Source organism: Nomia melanderi, chromosome 9, assembly GCF_051020985.1.
Source record: "Nomia melanderi isolate GNS246 chromosome 9, iyNomMela1, whole genome shotgun sequence".
Lineage (NCBI taxonomy): Eukaryota > Metazoa > Arthropoda > Insecta > Hymenoptera > Halictidae > Nomia > Nomia melanderi.
The window spans coordinates 17,271,961-17,288,666 of record NC_135007.1 but is presented as its reverse complement, the minus strand read 5'-3'; the positions used below and the strand labels follow the sequence as shown (position 1 = coordinate 17,288,666).

At 38.0% G+C, this 16,706-nt stretch overlaps 6 protein-coding genes across 8 annotated transcripts; 2 read left to right on the top strand and 4 right to left on the bottom strand.

Moving 5' to 3' along the window:
- The first annotated feature begins 41 nt into the window (after positions 1-41).
- Fa2h (Fatty acid 2-hydroxylase) lies at positions 42-5,622 on the top strand. 2 transcript variants are annotated; one of them, XM_031989580.2, is made up of 6 exons: positions 45-1,322; positions 2,648-2,873; positions 3,170-3,330; positions 3,556-3,688; positions 3,757-3,876; positions 3,943-5,622. In XM_031989580.2, the coding sequence occupies exons 1-6, from the start codon at positions 1,104-1,106 to the stop codon at positions 4,026-4,028; spliced, it is 945 nt and encodes a 314-aa protein (XP_031845440.1). In that variant the 5' UTR covers positions 45-1,103; the 3' UTR covers positions 4,029-5,622. The 2 variants fall into 2 exon arrangements, with proteins under 2 accessions (XP_031845439.1, XP_031845440.1); XM_031989579.2 differs by having other exon boundaries at positions 42-1,322; positions 3,757-5,622.
- Positions 3,439-5,138, bottom strand: kappaB-Ras (NFKB inhibitor interacting Ras like 1). Its single transcript, XM_031989583.2, has 2 exons — positions 4,989-5,138; positions 3,439-4,822 (listed from the first exon to the last, which is right to left on the bottom strand). The coding sequence occupies exons 1-2, from the start codon at positions 5,085-5,087 to the stop codon at positions 4,316-4,318; spliced, it is 606 nt and encodes a 201-aa protein (XP_031845443.1). The 5' UTR covers positions 5,088-5,138; the 3' UTR covers positions 3,439-4,315.
- On the bottom strand, positions 5,418-7,181 carry Irbp18 (Inverted repeat binding protein 18 kDa). 2 transcript variants are annotated; one of them, XM_031989581.2, is made up of 4 exons: positions 6,988-7,181; positions 6,570-6,680; positions 6,334-6,490; positions 5,418-6,257 (listed from the first exon to the last, which is right to left on the bottom strand). In XM_031989581.2, the coding sequence occupies exons 2-4, from the start codon at positions 6,678-6,680 to the stop codon at positions 6,154-6,156; spliced, it is 372 nt and encodes a 123-aa protein (XP_031845441.1). In that variant the 5' UTR covers positions 6,988-7,181; the 3' UTR covers positions 5,418-6,153. The 2 variants fall into 2 exon arrangements, with proteins under 2 accessions (XP_031845441.1, XP_031845442.1); XM_031989582.2 differs by lacking the exon at positions 6,988-7,181 and adding an exon at positions 6,778-6,902.
- Positions 7,182-7,463: 282 nt separating this feature from the next.
- Positions 7,464-9,828, bottom strand: atms (RNA polymerase II-associated factor 1-like protein antimeros). The gene is made up of 6 exons (XM_031989168.2): positions 9,645-9,828; positions 9,476-9,568; positions 8,939-9,407; positions 8,735-8,838; positions 8,192-8,655; positions 7,464-8,114 (listed from the first exon to the last, which is right to left on the bottom strand). The coding sequence occupies exons 1-6, from the start codon at positions 9,716-9,718 to the stop codon at positions 7,621-7,623; spliced, it is 1,698 nt and encodes a 565-aa protein (XP_031845028.2). The 5' UTR covers positions 9,719-9,828; the 3' UTR covers positions 7,464-7,620.
- Positions 9,829-9,891: 63 nt separating this feature from the next.
- Patsas (palmitoyltransferase Patsas) lies at positions 9,892-13,301 on the top strand. The gene is made up of 10 exons (XM_031989460.2): positions 9,892-10,074; positions 10,262-10,578; positions 10,832-11,085; positions 11,167-11,281; positions 11,358-11,483; positions 11,560-12,005; positions 12,072-12,321; positions 12,387-12,559; positions 12,636-12,801; positions 12,889-13,301. The coding sequence occupies exons 3-10, from the start codon at positions 10,904-10,906 to the stop codon at positions 13,090-13,092; spliced, it is 1,662 nt and encodes a 553-aa protein (XP_031845320.1). The 5' UTR covers positions 9,892-10,074; positions 10,262-10,578; positions 10,832-10,903; the 3' UTR covers positions 13,093-13,301.
- A 117-nt stretch (positions 13,302-13,418) lies between these two features.
- Ced-12 (engulfment and cell motility Ced-12) lies at positions 13,419-16,633 on the bottom strand. The gene is made up of 6 exons (XM_031989459.2): positions 16,286-16,633; positions 15,834-16,127; positions 15,322-15,750; positions 14,831-15,247; positions 14,009-14,753; positions 13,419-13,938 (listed from the first exon to the last, which is right to left on the bottom strand). Exons 1-6 carry the CDS (start codon positions 16,427-16,429, stop codon positions 13,775-13,777), a joined length of 2,193 nt encoding a protein of 730 aa, XP_031845319.1. The 5' UTR covers positions 16,430-16,633; the 3' UTR covers positions 13,419-13,774.
- Positions 16,634-16,706: the final 73 nt, after the last annotated feature.

Below are 16,706 nucleotides of genomic sequence, written 5' to 3'. Positions count from 1 at the left end.
CATCCGTCGCCGTCGTGTTCCAGTAGAATATTCTACCGCTGCGAAGCGCGCGGTGCTATCGGTCCTCGACTTTTCGGCGACCGATCCTTCCGATCGAAGCCAGCCGCTTCGAAGAACGTGCACCGCTCTCGGACGAAGGAAACCTGGCAACGTTAGAAAGCAGCATTAGTATTATCAATATCACTATTAGCATTGGTATCGGATAATTACTAATATCGTTACACCTAGCGTCACGGACTCGTTCAACGGTTCTACTCGAAAACCATCGGTCCCACGCTTTCCGAACGCGATGAGCATCCTTGAAAGTCCGACACGCGGAAGTGACACGGAGAACAGACGTTATCGGTGACAAAGGTAGCGGTTAGCACCTGTTGCTCGTATCATTCGTCGGAAGAAGGGGTCCGAGATAAATCGGCAGTCGCGATAGATGTCCCGTCGGTGAAGCGCGGCTGGCACGGGGCTCACGGAACATGGCGAACGGACGTTAGGACCAACGGCGCGGCCCTTCCTTCGGCAAATACCGGTGTACCGATCATCAAACACAAATACGGAGCTCCGAACCGGTGACGGAACGGTGTTCCCCGGGTCCCCTGGCACCTCGTCATCCCGATTTCCCTTATCTTCGGCCGACGCGAGTCGCCCGCGAGGCACCGCTACGTAACATTGTACGACACGGCGCGCGGCTGTCTATCACGATAGAATATTCGCGGCGAACGCGGGCCGGGAAAGTTTCAGTGACCGGATGGCGCAAAGAGGAACGGGAATGGTCCCGAGTGTCCGGTCGGACGGAGGATCCCCGACGGTTTCCCGATGAACGAGCTCGGAGGAAAGTGACGAGAGAGAAATAGGTTCGGGGATGGCGTCAGAGTATAGGCACGTATTTATCACCGTAGATAACGCGAAAGGTGATACAATCCGTCCGACCATTCGCATAGTACTCGGCCGCACAGCAGAAATCTTATCAACAGATTCGAAGCCGGGCTACGTTAAAGCGCCGTTTCAAAGGCACTCGCTAGCACGTTCCATCGCGATTTCGCTTCTGACAACGATCGGCCACTGATCCGGGATACAGTGAGTGCGTCGCCTGGAGAACCGCGGCCGCCATGGAGAAACGAGACGAAGACGCGTTCCTGGTGAAGTATCGGAACCGGGCGTACGACATACGCGAGTTCCTGCACTACCATCCTGGCGGCAGGAAGACGCTCTGGCATTACGAGAACAGGAGCCTGGACAAGCCCTTCGACGAGATCTCGCACTCGAGGGCCGCCCGGCACCTGCTGGAGGACTATACGGTGCACGAGCAGAAGTACCAGGAGCTCGAAGTGAGTCCGATCGAGGAACTTCCTCTTGTCGTTTGGAGGATCCTCCATCTCCGAAGGTCGAATAGGCTCGCGGACTTTCTCGAGTACCGTTTCGCGCAACGTGGTCGACGAGATCTGCTGCGTTTCGCCGATCGACGCCTATCAGGTTTTCAACTTCCTTGAGCGTCGTTCGATAGATTTCCGGCGTTAGCAGGTTCGACGAATCGAATGTGATATTCAATTGTTTATAACATAGGAACGTTTCCAAATAATCATGGTTCGGTCGAGCGAATCGTGGCAATTCGATTTGATTAGCGGTGACTTGTGTCTCGTTCGAGTTTCGAGCTTGATTCACCTGTTCTTTTCGTTAGTTTCGAAATCTCATGGCGCGTAGATTCTCCCGTCAGGCACGACGTAAACGTGCAGAACGTTGAACGAAAGTACTTTTATCAATGAACGCCAGAGGATCTGGGTTAGTAGTGGATCATTGGATCGGTCAACGAGATCGCATTTGATCGCGGCACGTTCCGCCGTGTAATCGAGAGCTGAGAATAAAAAATTGCTCGAGTCCCAACGACGACGCCGGATCCAAAATTTCGATTATGTTACGTCACCGAGTCTTCTCTTATCCGTGGGTACTATCCTTCCGGAGTAAACGTTTCATTAAATAAACATCCACGGCGCGCAGATAAGAATTGCAAATTTTTATTTTCATATTCCGTGTTCTTTAATTGACGGCTTTCGCGTAGAAGGCCTCGCGTTATCGCGCCGTCAGTCCGGCCTCTAGCCGTTCCTTCAGCTATCTACTCCTCGAGGGTTTCCCGATAATTTTTCTGTTTGCTCGGTTAGTCCAATAACATATTTCTATCGTCGTAAGCCTGGATTTCGCGTAAATCCTCGATAAATGTTCCTTGTCTCGTAAGGGGTGTACACCAGATAAACCTCATTTTTCACGGTTAATCGAAGATCGGTTTGGAGGAATCGACTTGCCTTAGTTTCCGGGAATCAATGGAGCGGCTATCTCGGCTATCTCTTTATCGTTGTCCGTCTCTGTTTTTTGCGAGAAACTAACGCTCGGTTCATTTCTTTTCGTCGTTTGCGATCATTGTAACGAAACAGCCCCTACGACATAATAATAGTATCGATACTAACAGTAGCGACAATGCCGTATCTTCGTTGTATAAAGAAAAAGGGAGACGAACGATATCAGGGTTTCAGGTAACGCGTGTCGATCCGACGATTCTCCAAACGAAAAGGGAACGTCCTCCGGTACACCGAACATTGTCGATGGCTCTTCCGCCGTGCGAATGTACGGCGACTGTGACTGATGTGTGACGGTTTAATAGGATCTCATTGATTGGAACCAACCTATAGTTCGTCAAGTAGGAGGCTTGGCTGACAAATACTGGGATTGGGTGAATCTCCCGGTGAACCGTGACATTCGGATGTTCAAGTCGAACATCTTGGAAACTTTAACGATCACTCCGTGGTACCTGGTACCGATTGTATGGGTCCCGGTGGCCGTTTACTTCATTTACATAGGATTCGTGACCAATGCCGGCCATTATACTGGTAATTACTTTTCATTATTCCCGCGTGGCTTTGCGCCTCGTCCGCAAACGTCCGATCTCTGAATTTATATCCGATCTTGAACGTATCGAGCTAACGTTAGACGATCGTCGAGACGTCACGGAGTTCTTGGCAAGGACTTCCGGTACGAGGGCCGCGTCCTCTTACAGAAATAATCTCAACGTGAGCTCGGCGACAGAACTAACGACTTTGATAAAGATAGTTGCAATACCGATAACACGTTGGGATGACCGGTTGTCCAGACGGAGACAGCGCAAATCGATATTTGAAACTTTCAGGGCACAGGCTATTCGAAATTCTGGTCTCGTACATGTCAGGGATATTGCTATGGACCCTATTAGAGTACGTGCTTCACCGCAAAGTTTTTCATTTCAAACCGCCAGCCACGTCGAAGCTACTTATCACTGCGCACTTTTTACTTCACGGGGTTCATCACAAGGTAAATGGTCTGTAAAACAACGAGCAAGCGTTTAGGCAACGGGTCAGATGCGTTCACGAACTTACCTTTTCAATCCGTGAAGGATATTGCAACGAAGATTTTATTCGATTGAGAAAAAAGAAAGAAACAGTTTATTTTATAATTGAAACAGAAACGAGAATAATCTCGAAGGCGGTGTAATGATATGTACCAATTAATCGGTTACCCTTTCATATATTTCCGAAGGCTCCCTTCGACAACAGGAGATTGGTTTTCCCTCCTGCGCCTGGTTTATTGATAGCCAAGTTGTTATTGGACCTCTATGAAGTATCATTTCCTCAGACAGTAGTTTATTTTCTTGCAGCTGGTACTACAACAGGTACTTCTGATCGACGTGCTTACATCTAACATAAATTACTGTTTACTATAAGTTAGTTTCGTTCGCAGGATACATATGTTACGATTTAATTCATTACTATTTACATCACGGCGCGCCGAGGGCCGGCAGTTACCTCTACACCATGAAAAGGAATCACAATTATCATCATTTCTTGCATCACGAATTGGGTAACATATCTTTCGCCTTTAAATACGTCGAACGAGTTTCTTACTGGCTAACAATCGGTTCCCCAGGTTTCGGTATCAGCAGCAGGATATGGGATCATGCGCTCGGGACGACCATTTGCTTGCGGCAATTAACGAAACCGTTAGAATGGTGAAACCAACGCGTCACCGTTGTTGATATATTTTTACACGTTTGTATTTATCTGTTTCATTGATCTCCGTTCGTGTTTAGTAAAAAATATTTTAAGTACAGAAGAGGAACAAAAGATGCATAAGTTGAGCACTCAAGCAAGTCAATATTTTAAGTACATGTTAAGTTATCACTTGTACGCTTAGTTTTTTGTCGTACAATGTACTGAACAAAAGGGACCAATGTCAATGACAAGAAGAAGATTACCATTGACATAGGTAGGCTCAAATTGTTGATAATAAATAAATATAATTAAGGTGCTTCCACTTTCACGTTCTTTCTACCCATACTCAGCTGGGGGAAAGTACTCTTATTCGTGGGAGGATTCAGTCTGGAAGATAGATGAACGAATGCTTCGAACAAGCTAGGTCTGTCCATAACATTTAATTCATAATGTTTAAGTTTCTCTCTAGTGCACCAATTTGCTGCTTTGCTAGCCGTATTCTCTAAACTCTGGGAATCTTCTTCGGCTTTGGTTCGATTACCCACAACGATTACAGTTATCTCTTTTTTATCCTTATTACGGTCAATGTCCTTTTTCAATGGAAAGAGCACATCCAAGGATTCGGGTTTCGCAGTATCGTATACGAGGACATAACCATCCGCAAAACCAAGGTAATGCCGTGGCAGTTGCTGATTGTTTGCATTATTCTGCAGAGATTCTAATCCAGCTGTGTCATAAAAGCGTACTTTTTCTTTAGTACCGCGATCGGTTTCTATATTAGCAATGTATATGTCCTCAATTGTTGGATGAATTTCCTGTTGTATCATAAAGATTAATTCGTATGAAGAACGTACGTAGCATAACGTAAATTTTATACGTAATAGCAAGGTAAATATAGTTCTAAAGGTTGTTATGTATTAATAACATATATATGCGCTTTCTTGTCAAACGATTTTAAATGAACATAACCTTAATTCTTACTGTTTTAGTGTTGATGCTTCCGTAAATAAGCTGTTCTAATAAAGCTGTTTTCCCTACGCCTTTCATTCCACAAACAACTACTTTCGTTGTTTTCCCCATATTTGAGTCTTGTATTCTAATGACGCTACTTATTGTTTACTTTAAACAGAAATTCAAGATACTGGGAACCCCCGTACCATTTCGATATCGTGCTCGTCGTTATCGACAATTCATGACTTAGATTCAGCAAGAATCGAAATTCTGCGTATTGTACTTTTAGCGCGAGCATTTGATGTGACTTGCGGATAAAAATTGTAGTAAACAATTACGTCTGTTACTTACTCCGAAATAGATACAATTTCAATACATACTCGTTTTAAAGTAAATGTTAAAAGTGACATCAGTGACCTGAAAATGGCTAATGCGTTTTTAGGAAGAAAAAACTTGACATTATTTTTTAGTTACTACTGTATGTATTTACTTACATGTCATTTAGTTTATTTAATTTAAAAATTCTCTTGGTCATTTATAAATATATAATTTAGTAACATACATTTCTCACTACTCTTGTAACTGTATAGAATGTACATGTTTATTGCATTTCATCTTAATATCTGTGTAGACTGATAATAACATAAAAACATCTAAAAGAAAACCTAAATTGGAATGATTCGAGCAAAGCTGTTATCAACAATTATAACAAATGGTATTGTATCAATGAATGTAACAGAGAATGGTGGCAGTATTTACCTAAACTGTATTTACTTTTGATCAAGATATTTTTGTCATTGAAGTGTTCAATATACTAAATACTCTCAAATATATATTTCCTTCTTATATACCATTCTATTCCTTTCTCTGATCAGAATATTTACAAAATTTACATTTTTCAATATTTAAATCGTCAGTGTGACTTTGTTCACAGTTATATTTTAATAGTCATTCATATTTTCAATTTTGTACACTCTGATGTACAGTGTCCCAAATTTTAATGTTGGTCAATTTTCAATTGTAATGAGATGCATGCATACAAACTCCATACACCTCAAGGTTCTTACAAATCAATTAAAAGTAGATATCCTTCCAAGATATCTACTTTGTTGACAGAATTAGACGAACCAAAGCACATCTTCATCTCAAATTGTATCAGTACCACGTTATTTCTTTACGTGGAACTTATTGTGATCTATAGTTTAGATCCTTTCTTCCCCTGATCTTCAGATTTTGAATCATCAGCCAAAAGGGCATTTAAGTCTAAATCTTGAAAGTTGATAGAATGTTGACTTGATCCTGAAATAATAAATATCATAAATGTGTATATGTGTGTGTAATGAAAAATGACATGTAAAGAGGTACGTACACATACCTGCATGTGCAAGGAAAAGATCTTTCAAAAATCCAAGTTCTTTGGTAAGCATCTTGATTTTTTCTTCAAGCAACTCATTTTCTGTCTTCAATTGATTCACACGTTCTAAAGTCTGCTGAGTACGTAATTTACTTTTAACTCTAGAACGTTTTACAGCCTATAAGAGTACCATAAATTTACATAAAATGGTATATAATGTTACAGGATGTAAGTTTAATTTATTTATCATTGTTTACCTGATTATTTCTATCCCTTCTTCTTCTATAATCTTCATCATCCTCTTCCTCTGAAATCTGCCGCTTTTTCTTATTCGATGAAGAATTGTTTTCCTTGTTTTTAGGTGCCATCTAACAATAATATTGCACAGCATATTAAATTTCAACCTGTTTATTTATTCGAACGTTTCACAATTATTAGAATTTCTTAATAGAAAATATACGCTACACAGTTCCCTTTGCGTTGTTTTCATTTACGTTTTATCATACTGTTTACGTAGCATCGTAGTAACATGCATCACAGCTACATATGCATACACAATAATACAACGTTAAGTCAGGGTCAATGTTTTTGTAGCACGTAATAAGATTCGAACGTTTCGGAAACACCGTCGAATGTCGAGAGATGTCGTATTTCATACGTGTCAATTTAACTTACCTCGTACGTTTCATAAAAGTCCTTACATTCCCAATTCGATATCGTTGTAAATTCTAAACGACCGATACTTTCACGATTAGTAAACTACCATGCGTGACACAACAGAATATAATTCAGTTACGTCCTGTAGATGACGAAATGCTATTTAAAGCAAGCTTGCAGGTGATCTGTGATGTGGCGACACCTTCTTAACTACAATGACCACCAGAGGGCTACGAGTATGATGAATTTTTCGCAAGTTATCGACCCAGTAAAAAACAATCTGTATATCCAAATAGATGAAACCCTTCGAGCAGGCAACCCGTTGTACTTGGCTGTCGAACAGTAACATGTAACGTGGAGACATTCGACTGGCAATTATTTTAATAACATTCCTGATTATTCGCAATATTATTCTTCTCATCGCATAACAAAATATTCTCAATTTATACATTACGTATTTTCTTAAACGATTATGAACTCTCGTGATAGTGTATTTTTTAAACTTTTTAATTATATCAATATAAATCGTACATTCATGATAATCGTTATATACATATAATCGTCAAATATTTTCAGGATAATAACAATCCAATTGTAGCCTTAAAAAGATTCATTCCTATTTTTTTTTTTTCTTAAAAAGTCTTCTAATATTTATTCACTGTCGGAACCACTTTCACCGCTGCCGCTACCAGACCCACTGCCACTACCACTACCCGATCTCGATCTCGATCTTGATCTTGATCTCGACCTGGACCTCGATCTTGATCTGGATCTGGATCTGGATCTCGATACTGATCTTGATCTTGACCGAGATCTTGACTTCGATCTAGATTTTGTACTCGATGGAGTTCCAGATCGAGATTTCGCGGGAGTTCTAGAACGAGATCTAGAGGCTGATTTTGATCTGGACCTCGATTTAGAAGAGTTTCTTGACTGTGGTGTACCCGATCTCGACCTTGATTTACTACGTGACCTAGATGGTGATCGTGATTCAGAGCGTGAATGAGAAGCAGATCTGGATTTCGACGGCGATCGAGATCGAGACTTTGATCTGGATGCAGACTTCGAACGAGATCTGGATTTTCTGCTGGACGCTCGAGAAGACGCTCTGGACGATGCTCTGGATCCAGCTTCATTCTCGGATCCTTTTAAAATAATGAGAAACTTTGGTCATCTCTAAATTGTTACGAATTACTAAAACTTATAGTATTATACTACTGACCTTTGTCATCTGCTTTCTCAGCTTCTTGCTGTGGTTCTTCGTCTTCCTCCTCTTCTTCCTCCTCTTCTTCCTCTTCATCTTCTTCTCCAGGCGGTTCCAATTGTTTCTCTCTGTATCTTTGCATCTTAAACTCATTAGCATTAAGTGGTCTGTGTCTGACAATTAATCTCGTATTGTTTGGCTGTTGTCCAGCTTTTTGACGACGTTTACTAAGGCGCACACGCGTTTCAAGCTCGTTATAATATACGCCATCTTGTCGTATAACAAGGAAATAATTTTCCTCGTATCCTTTGGAAGCTTTACTTTTAACATTCCAATTATATTCCCTGGCCATTTTGTATTCGTACTCTTCGTCATCGGCGTAATCAATCCCAGCCGTGAAATCTCGTCTACGTTTGTCCAATGTTTCTTCCAATGGCAAAAAGTATGCAACAAACTGTTCACCGCTTTCATCCATCACACCTCTGAAAAAATACTTCTGTTGTAGTATCTGTGACCAATAATAAATTGAAATACTATGAGGTTACATAATTGATAATTTACCGAATCATAGCCTGAGACATCTCTTCAATTTGAGCTGGCACAGAACGTCCTGTTGGAGCAGGATCTGAATCAAATATGACTTGAGCACAAGGATACTTCCATAGCTGAAAATAACACAGTGATATTGTTAGATAAGATACATCTTTTCTGAACACAAGATACATGATTTAAGTATCATGTTGCTTTCAAGTAATGTACAAATACCTTGAAGTCTGGAAATACAGGCAAAATTTCAACAGGTACCACGTTTGGTTTACTGTAATGTCTTTCAATTGATTTTTTGTTATCTTCAAATGTTTTCTCAATAGCTTTTATTTGACTCTCGCGATCCATGTATAATGTTTCTTCCTTAAAGTTCTTCTTAATACTATAACCGACTTTAGCCTCAACTTTATCAACAGTTTGTGGCTGAAATCTTGTTTGTTCAGTAGAAATGTATTCTGTACGCCTAAGCCAAGAAACACTCCTAGCATGATGTCTGGATCTTTTGGAGTCTTGTGGAGTAAGAACATCTTCTTCCAGTAATTTTTCATCAGCAGGGTCCAATTGAGCATTAACATCTCCAGCATAAGTGTCTTTATTTATAAGATCTATCTCTACTCCTAAATCATGTTCTGTTAATACTTCATATTTATAATTTCGTTCCAAGGAGGTTGGATTATATTGTATAAACCTGTAGTAAATATTCTTCTATTATATATTGTTTAAACAATGATTGAATCATAAACATTCAAGACTCACCTAGTGGATTCAAATGGATATGTAATAAATTTTGGATCAAATGGTATATCCGGCAATGTGTTGCAATATTTAACCCTGCAGATTAACTCGGACCTAACAACAAAATAATTATAAAATAGTTCAATGCATTAACATTAATTTTAGGTTATGGCATAAAATAACAGTTTACCTTTTCTCCGCCGGCCTAGCTGTACGTTTGTCCCTGTCAGTTGTACTGCCATTTGTTTGAATTGTGGGAGCCATATCACGTTAATGAATAAAACTTAATATTTTACACATCACAACAAATTATCCTTCAATACGGTAAGTTTGTAGTGTAAACCACACTTTGTGTATGAACACATTGGCGCCATCTAGTTGGTAAATGCTATTTAAATTCATGAAATTTCACATCCTACTTTCTTTCCTTAATATAATTTCTGTTTTTCATAGGTGTACGAAAAATACTGCGAACACATTTCCTAGATAATTTCCTATGTATAACGATACTCGTACACTATATCTTTTTACAATTTCTATTTCTAATAAATAAGGTGCATCTATTCACAAGGGATTGAATTTAATTTAGAATGCATTTTGAAAACACGAGAAGTGATAAGGTATACAAAACTTGAACCAGTTATTGCAACTTTACAGATAGTTTCAAGGGTCGTTAATAAGACGTATCAATATTTTCCAATATTTTCCTATATGTGATACTATCGTATAACATTGTAATACTTGGTGTAATATTTTCTTAAAAGTGATCGTAACTATCAATGGTTTTTGTATGTCACACGATTTCAGTACGCAGGCGTTCATTCAACCACGGTATTGATTTGAATGCGCAATGCCAAATAACGATAGTTAGTCTCATTCGGAAATGCGGACGTTGTTTGTCGTGACTCGTTACGTTGTCCAGTAACTAGGCTATTACTCTGCAATCTAATTCACGGTGAAGGAAAAGGTGTGCCAAGAGAAAAGAATCGGAAAAAATGGTTGGACCAAACGTTTCCTTGTGACTAACCGTTCCGGAAGGTGGATCAACCTCTACACAGGGCGCATCCTTCAGGACACCTTCCGAACACGAACGTGCAAATACGGAACTCGCAACGCTTTGCAAGGTAAATTGATAGAAAATTGCTGACATCCAATATAAATCATAATATCGGAACTAAAACTCGTATACTGTTAAATACAAATTACGGGGAATTCGGCTGTACAAATACAAAAATGGTACCTACGAAACTGCCGCCAAATTTCAAATTTTTGGCTGGATGAACGAGTACTGTATAATTACTGGATTTTGAAGTCAAATGAAATGTTGACGTTTAAAAGTGTTTGTAATTTGATTTTAATTATTTTTTACCTTTTTAGGTGTATCCTGTGAGCCCTGTAACAGGGCCCGGCGCAGCGAGATCCGTATGGGAACTAAGTCCCGATCCCGACATGGTCGGGCATCTACCGAATACTCCAATTTCTAGCACTGCTCATCAGAGTCATGGATCATCGAAGGGCACTGAATTACAGACAAGGAATGGTCCAGATGACAATATTTATGCAGATGAACATGCATCGGGACAAACACCATCCGATGAAACTAAAAGAATCTTTGAACTACTTAGATCCGGGTAAGATTATTTGCTTCTAGACCTTGCTTCTCTTATGAATCAAATGATTAATATAATGAAAATTATGGGACATAATTTCAGTGAAATTGGAGCTGTCGATGAATTAGTAGAGAAGAATGGTTTGAGTGTATTAAGTGCAAGAGATGAATGGGGATATACCCCTGCCCATTGGGCTGCTTTGGATGGAAACATGGAAGTCAGTTTCTATATTTTTATTAATTGAATATATACTGTTTCCTGCTATAAAGTAAATATTTTTTATTATACATTAGGTAATGAGATACTTAGTAGAAAGAAATGGACCAGTCGACCTTTCTTGTCTTGGAACACAAGGACCTAGACCAATACACTGGGCTTGTCGTAAAGGCCACAGTGCAATAGTTCAATTATTATTAAAAGTTCGTTACTTAATAAAGTTATTGTTTATGTAGTTATAATTTTCTCGTTTAAATTTACATTATTTGCATTTTCAAGGCAGGAGTAGCTGTGAATGCAGCAGACTTCAAGGGTTTAACACCTTTGATGACTGCTTGTATGTTTGGAAAATTTGCAACAGCAGCATTTTTATTGGGATCTGGTGCATTGGGACATTTAACAGATATAAATGGCGATACTGCTCTTCACTGGGCGGCATACAAAGGCCACGCAGAGTTAATAAGATTACTTATCTACAGTGGTGTAGATTTACAAAAGCCAGATTATTTTGGCTCCACTCCGTTACATTTAGCGTGCCTCTCCGGCAACGTTAGTTGCGTGAAGATATTATGCGAAAAAAGTAAAATTGAATTGGAGCCACGTGACAAAAATGGGAAAACACCATTGCAATTGGCAAAGAGTCACAGACATTCAGAAATTGTAAGGATACTGCAGGCCGAACAAAAACGACGGGCAAGATGGATTCCACCCATCAACGAACTTTGGTTCGTATTATCCTTTTATCGATAGCGGTATAATCATTACTTTATTAATATTTATACTTTTTCAAGGGCGCTATTATTTGGTGGAGCTGGAAACAGTAAAGGTCCCATACTGCTCTTTATGATATCTGTTTTATTATGGGGATATCCAATGTATCTATTAAAATGCATTCCACTAACATGGAATCTTCTACGCGGTAGTCATTATTGTTTTATTTATTGGAATGTCGTTATGTGGATTTCTTGGATTGTTGCGAACAGAAGGGATCCCGGCTATGTACCACAGAATAGCGAGACTTATTACAGGGCCATTAAACAAGTAATTAAAGAATTACTCACCATTAAATGTCACAGAATTTTTAATGAAATCAAAATTTTCTGCAGATTCCATATTTTGATAAATGGAAAAAGAGGAATGTCTTACTATCTCGATTGTGTCACAGTTGTAGATGTTTCAGACCTTTGAGGGCGAAGCACTGTAGAATTTGCAATAGATGTGTTACATATTTTGACCATCATTGTCCATTTATATACAACTGTGTTGGTTTAAGGAATCGGTACTATTTAAACTAAACACGTATTTGCATATATTTTCCTGTAACTTTTTAATTAAATACTGACTCATTGTTCCAGGATGTGGTTTTTCCTTTTTGTTATGTGTGTAGCAATAAATTGTTCCTTTACAATTTATTTTGCTTGCTACTGTATGGCAATTGAAGGAATTCAATTACTATACGTATTAGGTGTGCTAGAAGCTTTGGTGTTCTGTGGACTTGGGTGGATTTTAACATGCACTTCGGTAAATATAAAGTATAACTGTATTTAGTTCGTAATATGAAATTAATGATTTAACGGATATTTATAATAATATATCTTTTTCGCATAGGTATTGCACGCGTGTATGAATTTAACTACAAACGAAATGTTCAATTATAAACGATATTCATATTTAAGAGATAAGAAGGGCAGATACTTGAATCCATTCAGTAGAGGTCCTGTTCTCAATTTTATTGAATTCTTCCTTTGTCCACCGAATCATCAAGCAAACGACCCCCAAAGTTATCACATACTTTCAGAGGATATCATGTGAGATCCTGTAAATTGTGATCACGATTTTACAACGCCTTTGCACGCGTAGAAAATGAGAAATGTTATTAATTATACAATTCATACTATTTTTTGGACTAATTACAACATATGTACCTGCACATAATCTACATTGTTACTGCTGCTAATATTGTCACTTTTTATCTATAATATTATTCATGAAACAGTTTCAATAAATAATTTATTAACTTACACTTCTTAATTTATTACATCTCTCTCGAATATATAATAATCTTTACAAAATATTTATAAAGTAAACGACGTTAAACATGATTTTAAATAATATTCCATTACGATTACAGTTTACTCATTAAAAGTGTTACTAAAAAAGCGGCACGAGTTTTTATAATCGCACAAACAATGTATCAAATTCGTATATACAAATAATTTTAAAAGATTTATATATAATTTGTATATGTAAAATGTAAAATATATCTTTGGTAAAATACCACTGCGTTTCTCGTATAATTTAATTAATATACTGACGCAATTCAATTTATATTATCAAAAACCATGCGTACTATGTAATCACAATACTAGTAAAAAACATTCAAATTCATTGGCTGTATAAAAATTGTGATTATAGTCCTAAGTATGGCAGATATTTAAACCTACATAGATTCGCGTCAAATTGTTAAAATAACATTGAACGCGAGAATAAATTTTCACTTTAATTCATAACAGAAGTCATAATTTGGTGGTGGATCAGGAACAGCAGGTGGATCCTGAGGAATATCAATTCCTTCTGCATCTAAAAGTCTTAATTTGATGTCCATAGATAATAACGTTTCCAAATCGTTTTCTGCCTCTTTACTGGTCATTCTATTGCCTGTAAATAAATACTAGCTTTTTAAATCTATAAAAAGCAAAGAACAGTGCGCAGACGATCTATTACATACATAATAAAGCATTAATGCCATCAGTCCAGTAATCGAAAACTTGTTCATCGGGCGCGACAAAATCTAAACTCGAAACATCCACAGAATCCAAAATTAAGGAAAAAGCTAATTGATGCGTGTTTTTCCGTCGTTGTACATCTTTCATGTGTGGACAGTCCCTACCAGTGAGTAAACCCCGAATTTCGACAACAGCCAACTTCGTAGGAAGCTCATCAATCGTTGGTACCGACTTCTCATCGCAATCTCCATAATGGAATACTTTATGGTTAGGCGATAGTCGAACGTACCAAAATTTATCTTTGATTCTCTGTCCTCTAGCGCCATACTTCATAAATCTAGTGCCTTCTACCAAGAAACCTAAACGTTGCTGTTGAATGAGTTCTACAATTTCAGGTGTAATTTGTTCCCTCAGTTCAACTATTGGTCTTGCATGACTTTCTCCCTCTTCCCTATTAGTCCTTTCTTGTTGCCAAAGATTAGTGATTGTTGAGTATGTCAATTGTTGTAACTTGTTTTTAAATTTATCCAACCCTGTAGGCTTACTCTGAAGTGCTCTAGTGATTTGTTCTCTTACAACAGAAAATACTTTTACAAAATCTTCAGTGGTAGCTCTCATCTCTTTCCAAGTCTTATTTAAAAGAACTATGCATGCGCAGTAAAACTCTTCAAACGGATGATCATGAGTAAAGAACATGGGATGATATGATTGACCTTGTTCACTAGGAGCTTCCCCAATACGTAGCACCTATCAAAGTAATAAATTAGCTTAATTTATTTAAACTATTGTTTAATTATTTTAATTTGTGTTGCATATAAACTTACCTCACACAGTAATTTAACAAGTTCCACACTTGTCCTACCAAATGGACATTCATGTTCATCTGCTCTGCAGGAATTCTCCAAAACAACTTTAGTATATGCCTCTGTATGATTACGTGCAAAATAAATCATGCAATCCAGAGCAAGCATTCCAGGGGGAGTTTCAGTGAAGTCCAAAGCAGGATTAATATCATATTGGAAACCCAACTTTTTATAATCTTTGGCATAAAGACCCTGCTTACGAGCTGTCACATCCCCGCTAAGCGCTCCTTCAGTGTCAAAAGCAATTTTCCTAAGCTCTTTAATTTTATCATGTGCATCTTGATCTTGGGGATCCATTTTTGTCATCATTCGTTGTTCCCATAAACTTAACATTAATGTTTGCAACACATATAACTGATGTGCCATTTCTGCACCAACCTGTATAAACAATTAATTACATAAAAAGTTTGTATACATGTTACAAAAAAGATAAGCGCATTTGTATTCTATACCTGGCCAGTTGACTGTATGATGTTTGTTAAAAACACATTTCTAACTTGTTTTGATTGAAGGGTTGCTGCAACTGCCTTACGTTTGGATAAATCAGCTTTTAAGAACAAGGCATTTATCAAGGCTATTGCATTTTGTTGTATTTGTGGACTCATACTTTGCAAATGCATCACTAAATTGGGAAATGTTACTTCCTTTTCAACTTGTGCATACTTTCCAGACGAATTGAGTACTATATTTTCAAGGATACTAAGCGAAGCTTCAACAATACTGATGTCTTGAGTTGTAGCCTGATTGTTTACATAGCTTGCTACTTTATTAATAAAAGGAGTTTCTAATATATCCCACGAAACAATTCCATGATCCATGAGTTCGACAAATGACTGAAGTGAATATGCTAGTGCAGTGCTTTTATACTTCTCTCCTTCCACCTGTAAAAGAAATGTATAAAATAGAAGATAATTTAAAGCACAGCATTTAGAACAATGTTAATGATTATTAAAACCTTGATTACCTGTGATATAATTAAAGCTAGTCCTTGCTTATTAATGAATTCGAATGCAAATGTCATATCTGTACTGAGTGTAATCAACTTTTGCAAAGCTGCAGTTTTTTCTGCTAGAGTTCCATTGTTAAGCTTAACCAGAATATCACTAGCTGTTTTGGAAGGAGAAAATTCTAATTTCAGGATACTGCCATTCTTCACCTCATTGCGATTCTTCTCGGTGATATAATTTTGATTGTTATTTTCAGTAAATTGCAATGAATATGATTCAGGATCAGATAGACCCCAACCATTGCATAGTTCCTGAGAAAAAATTGAATCAAGATATTGATGATAATTTTTGTTCAATAATTAATAATTTTATTATTCTTTGGTAGACGACTATCATTCAAAGTAAACGTAAAAAGATTGTAACAATTCGATTTTTACAATATAGCAAGTGTAAATTTCCTTCTAATTACCTGAATAATTCCAGTCAACGGATGTTTTTGATTAAATTCAATAAGTTGTGGTACTTGGTCCGTCATTTGTGACTGCATTGTCACAGCAATTTTCACAATGTTCGAATCCTTCTGGACCGGCATTTTTATTGTTTGAGTGTACATGAAAGGATGCAGGAACGATGTTTAAATACCGAAATTAAATCGGCAGATATGATGAGCGCCGGTCCAGTCTGTTTTAAACGTTAAAAATTTGACGTATCCCTTGTCATAACAACGTGACGGCCATCATGTTGCTTTTACATTAAATCCCAAAGCGTCTAACGGCCTCGCCCCTCCACGAATCGGATGGAAGGAAGTGTTTCTTAATGACTACCGACTGATATAACATGCGCGAGCCTATGGACAGGCGCGAACGCATGGTTGATCAAATTTTTAAAAA

Bases quoted from the DNA above. Each gene is read 5' to 3' on its own strand.
- atms (XM_031989168.2), bottom strand. From the start codon at position 9,718: ATGGCTCCCACAATTCAAACAAATGGCAGTACAACTGACAGGGACAAA. The intron at 8,839-8,938 runs GTATTTGTACAT...TGTTATTTTCAG, and splicing joins CTGTATTTCCAGACTTCAAG to CTATGGAAGTATCCTTGTGC. The intron at 8,656-8,734 runs GTAAATTATCAA...GTATTTTTTCAG, and splicing joins ATGTCTCAGGCTATGATTCG to AGGTGTGATGGATGAAAGCG.
- Fa2h (XM_031989579.2), top strand. From the start codon at position 1,104: ATGGAGAAACGAGACGAAGACGCGTTCCTGGTGAAGTATCGGAACCGG. The intron at 2,874-3,169 runs GTAATTACTTTT...TGAAACTTTCAG, and splicing joins CAATGCCGGCCATTATACTG to GGCACAGGCTATTCGAAATT. The intron at 3,331-3,555 runs GTAAATGGTCTG...ATATTTCCGAAG, and splicing joins TTCACGGGGTTCATCACAAG to GCTCCCTTCGACAACAGGAG.
- kappaB-Ras (XM_031989583.2), bottom strand. From the start codon at position 5,087: ATGGGGAAAACAACGAAAGTAGTTGTTTGTGGAATGAAAGGCGTAGGG. The intron at 4,823-4,988 runs GTAAGAATTAAG...ATGATACAACAG, and splicing joins GAAGCATCAACACTAAAACA to GAAATTCATCCAACAATTGA.
- Irbp18 (XM_031989581.2), bottom strand. From the start codon at position 6,680: ATGGCACCTAAAAACAAGGAAAACAATTCTTCATCGAATAAGAAAAAG. The intron at 6,491-6,569 runs GTAAACAATGAT...GTACTCTTATAG, and splicing joins GAAGGGATAGAAATAATCAG to GCTGTAAAACGTTCTAGAGT. The intron at 6,258-6,333 runs GTATGTGTACGT...TTATTATTTCAG, and splicing joins TCTTTTCCTTGCACATGCAG to GATCAAGTCAACATTCTATC.
- Patsas (XM_031989460.2), top strand. From the start codon at position 10,904: ATGGTCGGGCATCTACCGAATACTCCAATTTCTAGCACTGCTCATCAG. The intron at 11,282-11,357 runs GTCAGTTTCTAT...ATTATACATTAG, and splicing joins CTTTGGATGGAAACATGGAA to GTAATGAGATACTTAGTAGA. The intron at 12,322-12,386 runs GTAATTAAAGAA...AATTTTCTGCAG, and splicing joins ATTACAGGGCCATTAAACAA to ATTCCATATTTTGATAAATG.
- Ced-12 (XM_031989459.2), bottom strand. From the start codon at position 16,429: ATGTACACTCAAACAATAAAAATGCCGGTCCAGAAGGATTCGAACATT. The intron at 15,248-15,321 runs GTATAGAATACA...TTGTTTATACAG, and splicing joins TCATACAGTCAACTGGCCAG to GTTGGTGCAGAAATGGCACA. The intron at 14,754-14,830 runs GTAAGTTTATAT...TTACTTTGATAG, and splicing joins TTGTTAAATTACTGTGTGAG to GTGCTACGTATTGGGGAAGC.